General features: G+C 39.0%; 1 protein-coding gene across 1 annotated transcript in view; it reads right to left on the bottom strand.

Annotated features, from left to right (window-relative positions):
- Positions 1-3,417: 3,417 nt before the first annotated feature.
- The window catches only part of LOC126473725 (ubiquitin conjugation factor E4 A), a 117,027-nt gene continuing 106,896 nt past the window's right edge, over positions 3,418-13,548 (bottom strand). The window contains exon 10 of the mRNA XM_050100973.1: positions 3,418-3,657. Within this exon, the coding sequence (XP_049956930.1) occupies positions 3,522-3,657 (136 nt within the window). The 3' untranslated portion in view covers positions 3,418-3,521. The remainder of the gene's footprint in view (positions 3,658-13,548) is intronic.

Here is a 13,548-nt window from a genome sequence, read left to right as displayed (position 1 = left end):
CTATCGTAAATGGAGACACAGCCATTGAGCATTGTTGCCAACAATGTTGTGAACAAAAACATATTTTTAAACTCTGTTGTATAAATGGCTTTACATGTTGCCCAGAAGTTGATCTGTGACTGTACTATCTTGAGTGTTCTTATTTTTGTTGTTTCTTTTTTTGTTGCAGTAAATGTCGAGCTCAGTAAATAACAACCTGCACAGTTTAAAGGTGTTTATTAAGGTGCGTTTACACTGCCATTTGTATTGGAACATGTATGAGATACATGTATATGCGACTTTGCGACATGTATCGCGACTTGTATGAGTTGACAAGTATCAACCTCATACATGTATGAGCGTGCGTTTACACTGGTTGATATGAATCACTGTGCGATAGCTTTCGACGACGATTTGGAAGATTTCACATTTTTATGTGTTGGTACACTTGCTCTTTTGGAAGATGATAGGAAGAAAAGGCGGAGGAAGCGTAGATGGTGGCAGAGAGAGTTTCTCGCGAATTAACGCTAAAGGATGGCGCATATTTTAGAAATTATGTTAGGATGAGTATGGAGGATTTCCGCGGTTTGTTATCACTTGTGGCTCCTCTTGTGTCCAAAACCAACACAAACTTTCGGGAAGCGATTCCACCAGAGGATCAGTTGGCAGTAACACTCCGTTTTTTTGCCACTGGGGATTCCTCTTGAAACGAAGATTTCATTACAAAACATTTGCATTGTTGCGCGATTGCTAATGCCAACGTCTCACACACGATTGTCGGCATCCGCTGTCAACATTATCACGCAAGACCGCCGGAATAATAGCAAAAAATTGATATACGTGCCAGATGCATGAAAAAATTATAGACTGTATTACATACTCTGATATATATAAAACTTTTACCTTCACTTCTTGGAATAAAACTTGCACAGTAGCCTCGCAAACACGAAGAATAATGTTGCATATGGCACTTTTTGATGTTCTATGCAGATACATTAACGTCGAAACGATAGTCGGCACCTCCAAAACTCAAACAGCCGCCAAAGAGCCTGATACTACGCATGCGCTAGTCATCAAAATAAGCGGCAGGCGACAAGACGACAGGAAATGATGGTACTGTGCATGCGCGAGTTCTTCAAATGTCGCTCATACATGTCGCGTATATGGCCAAAAAGCGATATACAAAATGTATACGCGACATGTATGAGCTCGAGGGTCCGCATACAAGTTCCGTGAATTTTTGTATGAGGTGATGTATCGCGATATGTCAAATTGACATGTCGCTCATACATGTCGCGATACATGTATCCCAGTGTAAACGTACCTTTACTGGGATATTCTCTTGTAACAAGTCAGTAACACGTTACCCTCTGGTCCAAAGTCACATAAATCACGCTCTTCAATTACAATGACATCCACACACATTCTTCTGGCGATATTCAGTGCCAAATCTTCTCCCACTGTAATGCCGAGCGTAATGTAAAATATTGGCTTAATACTAAAGCAATGACAATTGTAATATTTAGCTGGATTTGGTCTGTCAAAAACTATATACTGTGTGACATAGTTCTGGAGCTACATTGTCATAGACATTGAGACGTTTGAAAAACTTGCTTTTCATCAAAATCGAGCACAAATTATCCGAACTATACTCATCCAGTGTTTCATAATGAGAGCACTAATGATTTCCAACAAACTTTAAGCTTAATGTCAAATCTTTTCTAAACTTTTTCTCACACTAACTCATTTGTAAATTAATCAGACGTTTGAAGCTGTTTTATACACAGGAGTTCAATTCTTTAAAGAATCGGGGGGTTGACTGGTACTATAGAAGACATGGTAGGAATGACATGCTTTCTGAGCTGAGTTTGGGAGACAGTTCTGGTTTTCATAACTTCACTAGGATGTTGCTGTCTGGTTCCAAAATTCTAACAAATGTTATATGGCTAGTTGTTTCGAAGACACATAAATTTCAGAAAAGCAATTCCTATTAAGCAAAGACCTACTGTTACTCTCCGGTTTTTGGCAACAGGAGATTCCTATCAAAGCCTTGCATATTTATTCCAAATTTCAAAGCCATCCGTATCTCAAATAGTTCCTGCAGTTTGTGAATTAGGACAGAGCACAAGCAAACACTCATAAACAATGTTCCTTTGATCTTTCCTATAGCCATGGAACACTGTTTTTGTGTTCATACCAAGCTGCGAATGTCAGTAGTCCAGTAGTAGCTGTGAACAATGTTGTGAACTTTATTTTGAGCTCAGTGTAAATGCGCCTTAACGAAATTCAATGGAGTCAATTTCATCTCCAAGTTTACACTGTACTTGAATATCGAATAGCACAGTAAGAACATAAGCATTCTACATTACAAATGTGGAAGATCAACAGTACTTAACACAGATGTGTTCCCATGTTATTAACAGGTATCACAAGTAATAAACTTTATGAGAAATCAGTCTGCTAGAATCATGCTCCTACTGTAATGAAAATTTTTAAGCGAATAAGGCACTTGAAAAATATCGAGCACCGCTCCTCGCCATCCTCAGGGTTTCATCATTGGATGTAGTGGCAAATTTTGTGTAACTAGTTTGCTGACTATAGTGGCATTCAGTGCAGTGGAAGTACATTCACTATATTTTTGCTGTGCAACAGTACCTGGCACAATAACTGCTTATTCTGTCACTGAGATTACAAAGCATACTCTGTGGCAAGAAGCAACACACATACCATTCAAAGTAGACTTGCTTACTTATCATGGATTAAAATGTAATGAAGTTGAATACTGTTTCTGTCAGAAGCTGCTAACATGCATACTCGATTAAATACAGGACAATATGAGTAAGAGATGTGAACAAAAATTGAGCAGAATACAAGCTATACACGTATGACGTAATTAAATCATGCAAATATATATAAGTCCACAGAATACCGTGCGATAAAACCAGTTTATTTGAAACAAAACCAAAGTGGAGTCATGTAAATTACCAAATATTATCACTGTGAACAAAAACCAAGCAGAACAGGAGCAATGCACTTACAATTCAAAGAGTGCAAAGTGCATGCACACACATGTGAGAGCCTTATAACATTGTGGGATGAAACCAGTATGGAAAAATTTAAAACATTCAATAATAAACCTGCGGCACTGCAAGTGGCCTGGGAGTGAACCAGTATTTTGTTACTGGAAGTCTCTGTATAAGCTTTCGAACTTGTGGATCCTAATACAATTTCTTCTATTATGTTCACATTCATTCCTTTGGTAATTAAAAATTCAGAAAGGTATCAACACATCCCTACAAGCAAGGCACAAAATTTAAAGATGTATCTACAAACTAGTATCAACATCCACCTTCCCATCACCATTAGAGCACACAGCCCCAACACTAAAAAGATCAAAAGCAGGACGAGATATATGATGAATTTTGACTAATGTATAACTGTGTTTTTAAAAATATATATTTATTGATTACATACATCAACAGTATAAGATGAAAGTATGATTGTGTCTTTTTGTATGAGTGCACAATAAATCTTCAGCCACTTCAATTATTCTGATGCTGTTCTTTCTTCTCTCTCACCCATGCTTCAATTTTAAGTCTGAGCTCCTCATCAGTTTTGACTTGATCCATAGTTAATGGAGAGCGGTTGAACGGGTCAGTCTGATCACTCAGCAGATGCCTGTATTACAGAAAGCAAATCTTTAGTTTTGCAATAAAATAATTTTATGTAAAATTAAAAATACGTAATCTTTTTAGTTCAAATTGCAATGAGCTTCAGTACTGAAAGATGTGAAGGGAACTTAACAGGCCAGTTACAACTAGACCAAAACTGTGTTGTCTTTCTCCTGCTTCATCCTTAACAAAGCAACGTTTTCATAAGTTGTTGTTGTTGTTGTTGTTGTTGTTGGTGGTGGTGGTGGTGGTGGTGGTGGTGGTGTGTGAGTGAAGTGCTTTTATAATCTAATATTTTATGTCCAATGTGCAACCAAAAGTCATCATAAACCCTACACGATGTATTCCAATTTACTTCACTTTCATTGTAAAATGTATTATTGTGATTGGCTCAATATTTAATTCTGGATAAATGAGTGCCGACTGCATTTCCATACTTATTGTATATGGCAAATAATAGATTGAGAGTTCCCAACGGTATTCAACCACACTCCCCTTGAACCATTGACCTTGACGAGGTGGGCTGACTTGCATGCCTCAAAGAACAGATAGACGTACCACAGGTGCAACCAAAATAGTGGGGTATCTGTGGAGAGGCCAGACAACTGTTTGGTTCCGGAAGAGGAAGCAGCAGCCTTTTCATTGGTTGCAGTCTGGAAGATTGATCTGGTCGTATAACATCAGCCAACATGGCCTTGCTGTGCAGGTACTGTGAATGGCTGAAAGCAAGGGGAAATTGTGCAGCTCTTACTTTCACCGACGGCATCCTCTTGAGTAGAATATTGTGGAGGTACAATTCTCCACCATTTGCATCCTTGGGTGGGGACTACTCATGAGGATGTCTTTGACAGGAAAAATAAAAGTGGCATACTACAGGTTGGAGCATGGAATGTTCAATTCCTTAAATCAGGTAGGCAGGTTAGAAAATTTAAAAATGTGAATGGGTAGGTTGGAGTTAGATATAATGGAAACCAGTGAAATTCATGTCAGGATGAACAGAACTTCTGGTCAGGTCACTACAGTGTTACAGATACAAAATCAAATAGGGGTTATGCAGTAGTAGGTCTAATAATTAACAAGAAAGTTTGAAAGTGGGTAAAATAATATGAACAACGTACTGAACACATTGCTGTAGCCAAGATAGATATGAAGTCAATACCCAATACAATAGTATAAGTTTATATGCGAAGTAGCTCCGCAGATGATGATGATGATGATGATGATGATAATGAGTTTGAAAGGATGTATGATGAGATAAAAGAAATTATTCAGATAGTTAAGGGAGAATTAATAAGATAATACGGACTGGGGGAAAGGAACGAAAGTGAAAGCCAGGTGGTAGAAAATTGTGCCAAGTGTAATTTAAACATCACTAACACTTGTGTTGAGAATCATGGAAGAAATTTGAACACACTGAAGAGACCTAGATACTTTCTGGTTTCAGACCGATTACATAGGGATGCAGTAGATGATGACTGTGTTACTTCGAGAGATGAAATAGTGAAATCAATGGAGGATCAGATAGGTAAAAAGATAAGGTCTAGTGGAAATCAACGGATATGAACGTAATTGATGAAAGGAGAAAATATAAGAATTCAACAAATGAAGCCAGTGAATGGGACTATAGGACTTCTAAAATTGAAAGTAACAGAAAGAGCAAAATGACTAAGCATGATTGGCTGCAAGACTATAAAAGCATGTGAACTAGAGAAAATACAGATACTGCCTATAGGAAAACTGAAGAGGCCTGTGGAAAAAAGAGAAGCAATTATGTGATTATCAAGAGCTCAAATGGAAAACAAGTAATAAGTAAAGAAGGGAAATCTGAAAGGTGGAAGAAATACATAGAGGGACTATACAAGGGAAATGGACTTGGAAGGCAAGATTATAGAAAAGAAAGAGGAAGTAGATGAGATGGGACATGCAGTGCTGCAAGAAGAAGTTGACAAAGTACTGAAAGACCTAAGTTGAAACAAGGCCCCTGGAGTAGAAACATACCTTCAGAACTGCTAAGACCCTCGGTAAAACCGGCCATGACAAGACCATTCCACCTGCAAGATATATGAGACAGGGGAAATACCCTCAGACTTCAGGAAGACAGTAATAATTACAGGTCCAAATCTCTGGAGAATGGAAATTTGTTAACATCAATTATAAATTTAAGTATTTGGATATTTGGAAGTCCTTTCCAGCACATCTTTATTGCTTGTATTCTGCTCAGATCTTTCTTTGTCCAAGTCCAACATTCTGAATCCACAAGACAAAAGTGGCAGATAATATTACTTATTATTTCTTAGCAATAAATATTGAACAATTTTTTATTCCCTCCAAAATTTCATCCTTGAAGTTCCTTTTTTTGGTTAATTTACATTCTGGATAGTTGGAAGCATCAACTTCTTTAAAGCTTTTTCCATTACAACTTACAGCCTTCATTTTTTTGCATTTGTCCTCCTTATTTTCATTATTTCACTTTTTGTTAAGCTTATTTCCACACCTTCTTCAATCACTCTCAGCCAGGTCTTTTAGTCGTTTTTCCAATTCCTGCTCATTACATCGTATCATCAGGTGTTGATCCTTAGTGAACTTTCCTTATGAAGGATAATTTGGAAAATATTTCGAGTAGATTTCCCCACCATGTTGTAGTTCTGGGTGGAGATTTTAATTTGCTAGATATAGACTGAGAGGTTCATAACGGGTGGCAGGGACAAAGAATCCAGTGAAATTTTTTAAAGTGCTTTATCTGAAAACTAGCTTGAGCAGTTAAACAGAGAACCGACTCATGGTGATAACGTATTATATCTTCTGGTGACAAACAGACACCAACTATTTGAAACAGTTAACACGGAACAGGGAATCAGCGATGATAAAGCGGTTACTGCATCGATGATTTCAGCTGTAAATAGAAATATTAAAAAAGGTAGGAAGATTTTTCTGTTTAGCAAAAGTGTCAAAAAGCAGATTTCAGAGTACCTGACGGCTCAACGCAAAAGTTTTGTCTCAAGTACAGATAGTGTTGAGGATCAGTGGACAAAGTTCAAAACCATCGTACAATATGCGTTAGATGAGTATGTGCCAAGCAAGATCGTAAGAGATTGAAAAGAGCCACCGTGGTTCAACAACCGAGTTAGAAAACTGCTGCGAAAGCAAAGGGAACTTCACAGCAAACATAAACACAGCCAAAGCCTTGCAGACAAACAAAAAAAAGTGAAATTTAGTGTGAGGAGGGCTATGCGAGAGGCGTTCAATGAATTCGAAAGTAAAGTCCTATGTATTGACTTGGCAGAAAATCCTAAGAAATTTTGGTCTTATGTCAAAGCAGTAGGTGGATCAAAACAAAATGTCCAGACACTCTGTGACCAAAATGGTAATGAAACAGAGGATGACAGACTGAAGGCCGAAATTCTAAATGTCTTTTACCAAAACTGTTGCACAGATGACAAAATGGTAGATATTGAAATAGACAACATAGGGATAGAGAAACAATTAAAATCGCTCAAAAGAGGAAAGGCCGCTGGACCTGATGGGATACCAGTTATATTTTACACAGAGTATGTGAAGGAACTTGCCCCCTTCTTGCAGCGGTGTACCGTAGGTCTCTAGAAGAGCGTAGCGTTCCAAAGGATTGGAAAAGGGCACAGGTCATCCCCGTTTTCAAGAAGGGACATCGAACAGATGTGCAGAACTATAGACCTTATATCTCTAATGTCTATCAGTTGTAGAATTTTGGAACACGTATTATCTTCGAGTATAATGACTTTTCTGGAGACTAGAAACCTACTCTGTAGGAATCAGCACGGGTTTCGAAAAAGATGATTGTGTGAAACTCAGCTCGCGCTATTCATCCACGAGACTCAGAGGGCCATAGACACAGGTTCCCAGGTAGATGCCGTGTTTCTTGACTTCCGCAAGGCGTTCAATACAGTTCCCCATAGTTGTTTAATGAACAAAGTAAGAGCATATGGACTATTAGACCAATTGTGTGATTGGATTGAAGAGTTCCTAGATAACAGAATGCAGCATGTCATTCTCAATGGAGAGAAGTCTTCCGAAGTAAGAATGATTTCAGGTGTGCCGCAGGGGAGTGTCGTAGGACTGTTGCTATTCACAATATACATAAATGATCTTGTGGATGACATCGGAAGTTCACTGAGGCTTTTTGTGGATGATGCTGTGGTATATGGAAAATTGTACTGAAATGCAGGAGGATCTGCAGCGAATTGACGCATGGTGTAGGGAATGGCAATTGAATCTCAATGTAGACAAGTGTAATGTGCTGCAAATACATAGAAAGAAAGATCCCTTATTATTTAGCTACAATATAGCAGGTCAGCAACTGGAAGCAGCTAATTCCATAAATTATCTGGGAGTATGCATCAGGAGTGATTTAAAATGGAATGATCATATTAAGTTGATCGTTGGTAAAGCAGATGCCAGACTGAGATTCATTGGAAGAATCCTAAGGAAATGCAATCCGAAAACAAAGGAAGTAGGTTACAGTACGCTTGTTCACCCACTGCTTGAATACTGCTCAGTAGTGTGGGATCCGTACCAGATAGGGTTGACAGAAGAGATAGAGAAGATCCAACGGAGAGCAGCGCGCTTCGTTACAGGATCATTTAGTAATTGCGAAAGCATTACGGAGATGATAGATAAACTCCAGTGGAAGACTCTGCAGGAGAGACACTCAGTACCTCGGTACGGGCTTTTGTTGAAGTTTCGAGAACATACCTTCACCGAGGAGTCAAGCAGTATATTGCTCCCTCCTACTACGTACATCTCGTGAAGAGACCATGAGGATAAAATCAGAGAGATTAGAGCCCACACAGAGGCATACCGACAATCCTTCTTTCCACGATCAATACGAGACTGGAATAGAAGGGAGAACCGATAGAGGTACTCACGGTACCCTCCGCCACACACTGTCAGGTGGCTTGCGGAGTATGGATGTAGATGTAGATATGATGACGTCCGTGACTTCCTTGCCAAACCTCTCTATCCATTCTAAACCACTCTTGAGTTCTTACCACCTATTACAACACAATTCAGGCATTTGTTGACCATGATTCTGATTCTCAGTTGTGTTCCTTTTGATAATTCCAGTCTGTTCAGACCTTTCCATATCTCTTCCCTTCTAACAGTGCCATAAACATTTTTATATCAGCGGCATAATGGTGCTATTCCTATGTGATACTCACAGATCACAGTGTTACCTTTCTGAAAGTAGGTACAATAACTGACTGTCCAGTCACCAGGAATCTTTCCGCATGTCCACACTATTCTCATTATTCTAGAAAGCCACTGAATTCTGATAGGGCCAGCAGCTTCAGTCATTTCCACTGTGATATCATCTACTCCAGGAGGAATTATTGAATAGAACTGGGGAAAAAAGAAATTTGTATCGTAACTTGACTATCAGAACAGGTCAGTTGATAGGACACATTATGAGACACCAATTAATTGTCAATGGGGTATTTAGGGTAAAGAGATGAATACAGAAATTAGGTTCAAAAGGATGCAAGTTGCAGTAATTATTTGGTGATGAAGAGGCATTCACAGAATGGACTAGTGTGGAGAGCTGCATCAGACTGGTTAATTGAAGACCACATCACCATTCAACAAAACTCAAAGGTCACACATAAGCACTTTAAACTTCATTTTAAGCATGACACTGCAGCTTGTCTGATGTATTCTGCTAATAATGATTTTTTGAAACTAGTCACTCTATTGGCAACATATGCATAAATATGCAAAGTTCAGATTATTTTGATTAAGTAATACTGAAGAAAAAATATAATTAATGGTTTAATTCATAGTATTCATAAATTCATATTATACACATAAGAGGCTCAACAGAAGTATTAGGTATTTTGCTCTTGTTTTGAGACTTCTTTTATCTTACTCATCAATCAAATATTGTAAAAATATAAAGTTCTCACAAATTACTGATCATTTGGTCATATGAGTAACCTGTAAGCAGACAGTTATACCAACATTTTTCCAGCTGCCTGGAGCCTCCTGTGTTAGTACTGCAAGGGTTTCACTGCAGTCCACACTTAGTAATGTACTTACAGATGACCAAATATATAGCCATAATCTTGTGTTGAGCTCATGTCAGTGCACTGTTGCATCATGCTGTGAAAAAAATATGTATATTATGTCTGAAGCCTTACGTTTACTGTACAATGATGTGAGACTGGGACAATGGAGGATGCATGTAGATAAGGTTGAGGAGATACCAAGGTTGAGGGTGACCAAAAAGTATGTTCTGATTACATCCAAATATGATGCAAGTAGTTCCATCTGAAAGTGCATTTTTGGTAGAAGAGAGGAGAATGGGGCAATAATGTGTGCAGTTTCAATGTTGAATGGCAGATTAAGGAGAGAAAAAGGGCAGCAATTTTGTCTGCAAGCTTCATGTAATTATTAGATTTCTAAGGGCTCACAAGCAAAATTCCAGCAGACATACACTCAACTGTGTCACCTGTATAAACCTGAGAAGACGGTAAAGCCTTACAGTGGTGCGGGCAATTCACTGGAGACTCAACCAATGTGAATGACAAAGACCAAAGTGGTGGAAAGTATTCGGGCAAGCAGTTTTGCTGAAGCAGGGCTTACAATTCCAGAATGTTCCAGTCAATTACACCTCACTTCTAACTCATTGCTGCACAGAATCACCACCCAACACCAGAGTTTTTCACAAAATGTGTGTAAGATGTGTGTCAAGGCAGCAGGCAGGTAGGCTGAAAATTGTTTGATTGCAGCTTTGACAGTACTCCAGCAGTGTGAAGAGAGAGTGTTTAAGAGTGCCTCACTTGTGTCTGTCTGTTAGTGATTAGGGTTTTTGGATGGTAAATTGCAATGTCCAAGGCTGGTGCAAATAAAACAACAAAAGATAGTCAAATCAAACTATATCAACAAACACAGCATAATAAATAACAATTTAAAAGAAGAACATTGTTGTATGGAGGGCAATAAAAGACAACCAACAAAATGCAATCGGAAAGACGTGAAATAACTGTAGATAAAATCAATTACAAAGTACCAGCACATATATATTTAAAAATGGGCAGATTATTGTGACTGGATGACTCAGCCATTACGCAACATGCTAAAATCCAGGTTTGCCACAAGTTACCCCAAGTGAAATTCCCTGATTTTCAGACAAGTTTTGGCATTATTCATGGCCAAATATTGAGATCTCAGCGATAAGTTAAGACATAAGTTGACAATCTATCTTTGCAGTTATGGTACAAGAAACAATAGTGCAAATGAAGAAATACCAAACTTGCGAGCTGATGGCGTTTTCTGTGAGCAAAAATGTTAAGTACTAACATCAACATATTTTGTAATGAAGTGTCTTTAGATGGAGAAAGCAAGCCAAATTGTATATATTTCATTAAGACCACTGATATTATTTTATATCAATAACACAAAACACACTTTCTTGGAGATGCAAGACAGATTTAAAATACCTAAACTGATTTCAGAAATAATGTCAGAAAAAAGTAGGCCCCTTGAAAGAGGTGTATAATGCGGGGAAGAATTGTGTAATCCAACACTGTAGGTGAACAGCAATAAAATGTTGGTTTTACTATGTTCCTTATTGTCAGTTATTACCCACAGTGTTATAAATATTATTTTAAAGGTATTGTGTGAGTTTCCTTTCAAGAAACACGATTACTTAGTGTACAAATCGCCAGTGACTTACACAATTTTCTCCTTATCGCCCATACTTTTGAAGGGCCTAAATGTAATAGAATAAATAAAATGTCTGTAAAATGCTACATTCAACGTATTTGCAATTGAGACAGTTGCAATTCTGAAATCCACTGTGCGTGACATTTGGCCTGCTGCGGAGCACCGCAGTCTTGTGTCCACGAAAATCCACCTTATTATCCACCTTATTATGCCACACACAGACCCGGCCTGCAGGCAGATCAGTGAGACTAGATCTGACAGGCAAGGTCTGCACATTAGTGGGAACTGAAGGGCTTCAGATCAGCAGGTCTAATCTATTAAAAATACTTGCAAAAACGGCCTGCAGTTCTGGCCCATTACAGAAATCCACTCTTGTGGCCAGCTATTCATGAGTCGCAGACAGCATGTTGATGAAATGAGACCACGGTGATTAATCCATGCCACAGATAACTTGTTAAAATACTCTGAGAATCAATAATAGTGAGGAAAGGTAGCAACTCTCTGTAATGATGATCGCTGAGCCAGACAGGCACATAGAAAAGTCAATCACACTCTCACAACTAAATTTTCAGCCATAGCTTTTGTTACAAAATGAGAGCACAAAACACATTCACTCAAGACACAACTCGTGCACACATGACCGCCGTCTCAGACCACTGCATCTAGTCTCTGAGAATCATATCCAAACAAACCACTCCTCACGCCTCTCTGTCATCAGCAGCTGCTAGGTTAGCGGTAAGAAGCAGTGGCAGCACTGACGGCAAGCTGAGGGGAGTTGTAGGAGGAGGAGGAGAAGAAGCAGTAATAATGAGGGAGTAGGGAAGCAGCGTACATACTCAACTGCACCCAGCCAGTGACAATGCATGATGTCTCAGTAAACAAACCATTTCATCTACTGAAACAAAAATGAGATTTTCCAGTGTGTGTGTTTTTTTTTTTTTTTTTTTTTTTTTTTTTTAATTTCCCTGACATATTTGAAATTCCCTGATACTTCCTGATTTCTAGAACCTGTGGCAACCCTGAAATCTCCCACTCAATATTTTGGGAAGGAGCCCCTACAATACACAAAACTTTAAAACATGTACAATGCTCATCTCACTGTCATTTAAAATAGTGTGTGATCCAGTGGGGGAGAGATTTGCCCTCCGGTCATCAAATAACACAAACTCAATTAAAACATGCTGGATCAAACTCTACATTCCGCAACTTTGACACACTGTTGTATCATCCTGTAAAGGCTAGACTTCCATCTCACTGACTGCAGGTTACTGCTTCTCACCTCCAGACATTGAAAAACCAACCACTGCAGAGCCTCCTTGGCACGCAGAGAGAGAGAGAGAGAGAGAGAGAGACTCCTTTGCAGTTGCATCAGTCATTTCATTTCCCTGGCTCCCTATGTATCCTCAAGCCCAACAAAAAATTATTTCCCTCACCTGCCTTTGCAAGAGAAAGATATCACCTTTGCTATCTTGAACCATCCCGTCTGCTGTGTGAAGCTGACCAACGGCAAAAAGGGCATTTTGGGAATCAGAGCAGATGAGGAATTTCTTACCATGATAGAAAAACAATTCTGTATGCAAACTGACAACTGTTCTGAGAGCCTTATTCAAAGGACACATTCAGGGACCATGTACCTCTGTCTTTGCACCTTAATTCGTCCACATGTAATATCTCAAGGCTCTCCCCCACACTGCTCCCAAATGCCGTGTTGCCTGTGGATGATTGTTGAACACATGCTTCAGTGGTGGCCAGCCAATGGAGATGGATGCTGCTTTCTGGGACAGACAGAGTCCTGTATTCTTGGTGCACCATGAGAAGACATTGAATGGATAGTGGAGACTCGCCAGCTGTTAGCCCAGCCACGAACAGGGCTTGTGTGATAAGCACCTGTTGAAATCTTAATACCCAAATGTTGTGCCACATCCATCAAGTTTCAAAGGTCTTGCGAGTCATAACTATGGTATCCGTGTTAAAGTCACAAGGCTTAATAAAATTGGAGCAGATGTGCCCTGTCTGTTACCTAACACGTATTAATGACACATTTTAAAATATTTAAAAACCTTGAGGTATCTTGACTTCAAGTTTTTAAAGTGTGATGACCATAGTAGTCTTTCGTAAATAGTGGGGTCAGGAATTTCACCTTTTCATTAAAAGTGAGGACAGTATCCCCCTGCTCTAAAACAGTTACATTAGAAAGCGG

This window comes from Schistocerca serialis, chromosome 1 (genome assembly GCF_023864345.2).
Source record: "Schistocerca serialis cubense isolate TAMUIC-IGC-003099 chromosome 1, iqSchSeri2.2, whole genome shotgun sequence".
Classification (NCBI taxonomy): domain Eukaryota; kingdom Metazoa; phylum Arthropoda; class Insecta; order Orthoptera; family Acrididae; genus Schistocerca; species Schistocerca serialis.
Note: the sequence above shows the minus strand (reverse complement) of the source record. Positions and strands in the feature narration are given on the sequence as shown.